This window comes from Myotis davidii, unplaced genomic scaffold (genome assembly GCF_000327345.1).
Source record: "Myotis davidii unplaced genomic scaffold, ASM32734v1 scaffold684, whole genome shotgun sequence".
NCBI lineage: Eukaryota > Metazoa > Chordata > Mammalia > Chiroptera > Vespertilionidae > Myotis > Myotis davidii.
Window position 1 is genome coordinate 321,761 of NW_006295564.1, and position 4,102 is coordinate 325,862.

Genomic DNA, 4,102 nt, shown 5'->3' on the forward strand with positions numbered 1-4,102 from the left:
GAAGGATAGCTGTGCCCTGGGCAGGACCCCACCCCAAGGCTGGTCCTTAGCTGGGAGGGATCTGGGTCCCTGGCCCCAGAGCAGAGCCCCTTGGAGCTGAAAGTGTGAGGGCAAGGCTGGGAGGCTCCTGGCTGAGTTCACTGAGCAGAGTGGCTGCTTGGGGGCTGTGTCTGGGGGTGAGGATGTGGCTTCGTGGGTGACATACGGTGACTGTGGGAGGGGGGATGTGCAGGAGTAAACGCCTTTGGTTCAGGAAGGCTCTACCTGACTGCCGTCTGAGAGTGGGTGGAGGCGGAGGGGTGAGCAGGGGCAGGAGAGGCTGCCCAGCCTTTCTGCAGGTGTGGAGCCCCGGGAGCCTGCGTCCTGCCCTCTCCTGGCCCCAGGACTCCAGTTATTAGGGAACAGGGAAAAAGACCCAGGCCGCAGGCTCCACTGGAGCCCAGCGGGAGGGAGGGACTGGGGGTACAGCTGGGGCAATGCCGAGAGGGCGGTCCTTCCCCCCAGACCTACTCACCGCACAGCCCCACACCCTGGGCAGGCAGACCTTGCACCGCACGCAGACCCTCCCAGGCCCAGAACCCAGAGGGAGGAGGCGAGGGTCCTGCCCTGGCAAATCCCCCCTCCCCCAGCTCAGGAGGGGGCGGGGTTCACGTGCGCCAGGGCGGCCTCCCCACCCTGTCCAAGACCCTCCACCCCCACCCCGCTCAGCTCGAGAGGGCTGCGGGCCTCTGGCCAGTGTGGACCTGGGCATGTGACCGGTGTGTGCTGTGCCCGCAGGAGATGCTGCAGGATAAGGGCCTGTCGGAGAGCGAGGAGGCCCGCTGACTGCGGTTGGCGCTCCCCGGCAGGCGCTCTCTGCCTTCCGTCCTGCCCCACGGGGACCCTCTGGGACGCGGGGAGGGAAACCCGGCGGCGGCGGAGGGAGCCCTGGCCAAGTGTCCAGTCCGACGAGCCCGAGGGGTCGGGGGTGAAAACCGTACGAATAATTTCGTGAAACGACATCTTGAGGCGTGGGTCCCGGACGGGCAGGGTTTCTGCATAGCTCCTTGGGCCTGTGCTCTGCCTTCTGAGGGCTCTGAAGTCCCCTCCCTCCCCTCCCTAGACCATCGAGAACATCAAGGTGGGCCTGCATGAGAAGGAGCTCTGGAAGAAGTTCCACGAGGCGGGCACGGAGATGATCATCACCAAGGCGGGCAGGTCAGCTCTGGGAAATCGACTCTGGGGGAGGGGATGATGGATAGAGCAATGGGTATCCCCCAGGGCACCCTAGCAGCCTTCGGGGTCTCCAGCCTGGGGGGGGGGGTGCAGCCTGTTCTTTTAAGAATCTGCACTCTAGGTCTCTCTGTGTGTGCGTGTGTGTATAAATTTTAATGTCAATTTTATTGAAGTGGAACATTCCTGCAGAAAAGTGAGCAATTCTTAATTGTTCAGCTCTATAGACTTGCACAGAGTGAGCACACCCGTGTAACCACCGCCAGATAAAGAAACAACACTCCCAGCCCCCAGAATCCCTCGTGTGCCTGCAGTCGCCACCTCTCCCTCCCCCTGGGATTCTCTCTCCACACTTCTCACCCCTCCGATTTGGTCTTGCACCTACATTTAAAGGACAGCACCTAGAGCTGCTCCTGGGGTCCCTGTTGTCCTCTCCCCACCCCCAGGAAGTCGGAGCTGCGGCGGGTGGAGGCTTGGAGACCCGCTGGGCGGGGAGAATTGGTGGGTCCCTTAGGTCGCTATTCCCTGTCCCCCTCGCGGGCTTGGCGGGGCGAGTGGGCCAGTGCTTTGCGTTGGCGGCGCTCTGAGCCCAGCTGTGACTCGGGTGTTCCCGCTCAGCAGTGAGTTTGCACTTAAGGATTTGTTGCCAAAATCAAAATGCCCTCAGACCGTTTCTCCGCGCCCGTCCAAGGAAGCTTATCTTAGCAGCTCATTCTAAAGCCATTTCCGAGTATGAAGCAGATAAAGGCTCAGCCCCGCACCCTTTCAGAGCCTGTTTCTTGATCAGAGGAGGAGCCCGGCTTTCATCTCCTCCCCAGGCCGGCGGGGCGGGCGGCTACCTTAGCCCCAAGTCCGGAGAGTACTTCCCACCCCGCCCGCCAGGGAGCACGGGAGGAGGGGGCAGCACTATGTAAATGACTGTAAATAAGGTCGCTGGTCTGGGACTGGGTCTGGCTCCAGCAGTGTTGGCCCCTGGGCAGCTGCTTTGTCCTCCTTTTGGGGATCTGCAGGGTTTTGCAGGATTGCATGGATGGGGCACCTGGAGATGCCCCCAAGGGGGAAGGGAAAGGGACTGTGTCTTCCTATTTCCATCACGTTATGGGGGCAGCATGAACCCCAAGTCTCTCATCCCACGGTGCGGCTTTCCAGTGCCAGCCCCCTCCTTGGCCAAGGGGGAGGCACCCTGGGCCCTGTGTGTGTGTTGTTTGAGGAGCAGCTCTCGGTGGCTGCCAGAGAGGGATGATTTATAAAGTGGAAACATCTTTAAAATGTGCTGGTGTCTGTGGGAGAGGACCGGGAGGAGAGGGTGAGAGGAGGAAGATGCAGATGGGCTTGACGGAGAGATTGGCTGGGGCAGCGTCTGGGTGGGGCCGCGGTGGAGAGCAAGAGAGTGGTTCCCAGGTGAAGGGAGATGGTCCTAGACAGAGATGCTGGAAAGTTCAGGTTCAGGAACCCCCTTCCCCCCCACTCCCCACTCCTCCACATACTCACACTTGATTGTGATCGCTGGGGGACAGGTTAGGTGTGAAGCTGCCCCTTGGCCTGGCTGTGGGCCCATAACTGGGTTTTCTGAAGACTAAGGTGGTGAAGTGTCAGGGCCAGGAACCAGCTCAGCTACTTCCATCTGGGCAACCCTCAGGCAAGGGTCTCTGCCCCTCCTCATCTCCAGCTGTAAAATAATAGGTGTGTCTCCATACAGTTGTATGTAAAACACTCAGCACACCTCCTGAACATGTAAGCACACAATAAATGCTGGCTATAACATTAATGTAACAAATGCTAATAATGTGAACCATAGTTAAGAGAAATGTCTGGTATCCACTCAGCATTTCCCCCCTACATTTTGGAGGACGCTGTTGAACTGCTTAGGCTTTTCAAAGGAAACAAAAGGCGGTGGTTTGCAGCTTAGGGGTGCTGGCTGGCCTTGTGAGGTTTCCTTTGTTTTGTTGGGGGTGGGGGTCATGCTTAAGTCAGGGTTGGTGGCCTGGCCACTCAGGGTCTCTATCAGGAGAGGGAGCAGTTAGGTGTCAGGGCCTGAGCTTGCTGCATTTGGGGGATGGGGAAGGAGGATGCATTAGGGGAGCCTGGCTGAGGGTTCCACATCGAGTGGTCATTGAGGTCAGTGTGGGGTGGGGGCAGGTGTCACAAGCCCTGCCTTTTCCTAGCTGAGTGCACTTGGGCAAAGCCTGAACTTTCCGTGGCTCAGTGGTGCTAGGCAAAAACAGAGATGGTGACTGCAGATCTACGGTAGTGTGAGACTTAAACCAGGGATTGTGTGTGGGGTGCATGGTCAGTTGTTGAGTGGATTACAGGTGTGAAGAGGGGGGGATTTAGTTCTTGCAACTGCTGTGGTGGACCGAAGGAAAGAAGACAGAGAAAGATTCAGAACTTCGATTTTTAGGCAGCAGAAATAACCTTGTCTCTAGAAAATAAATGGCCAGCGGGTTCTTTGGGCATGCCTGGCCTCTGCCATTTTCAACAAAAGGCATTTGTGATTTTTCTCAGTGGGGTTTCCTGCATCTGCTTGGGTCCTCCCTCCCTCTCTCCCCCCAACACACACACACACACACTTTCAGAGGTGACTGGCTTCAGGCAAAGTTTTGTGCCTGATTCTAGTGGAGGCTTAGAGATGGGCCACAGGGACTGATGATATAATTTTAAAAATGGTTGTAATGATGTTGGCCAAGTATGGATTCATCACAGTCTTCCTTTCTCTGCCAGAGTTATCCTTGCACCAGGTCTAGTCCTGAAGAAAGCCACTGGCCTTCCCCTCCCCCAGAGTTCTCACAGGCTCTTTTCCTCCTGCATAGCTGCCCACTGATTTCAGAGGCCACTTTCACTGCTCTGATCCCTGCCTCCCCCCTCTATGCCCCGCCCCCGCCCCCCACCA

At 57.8% G+C, this 4,102-nt stretch overlaps 1 protein-coding gene across 1 annotated transcript in view; it reads left to right on the plus strand.

Annotated features, from left to right (window-relative positions):
- TBX4 (T-box 4) overlaps nt 1–4,102 on the plus strand; it is a 59,995-nt gene that overhangs the window by 32,693 nt on the left and 23,200 nt on the right. Inside the window, exon 4 of the mRNA XM_015568120.1 lies at nt 1,103–1,197. Within this exon, the coding sequence (XP_015423606.1) occupies nt 1,103–1,197 (95 nt within the window). The remainder of the gene's footprint in view (nt 1–1,102; nt 1,198–4,102) is intronic.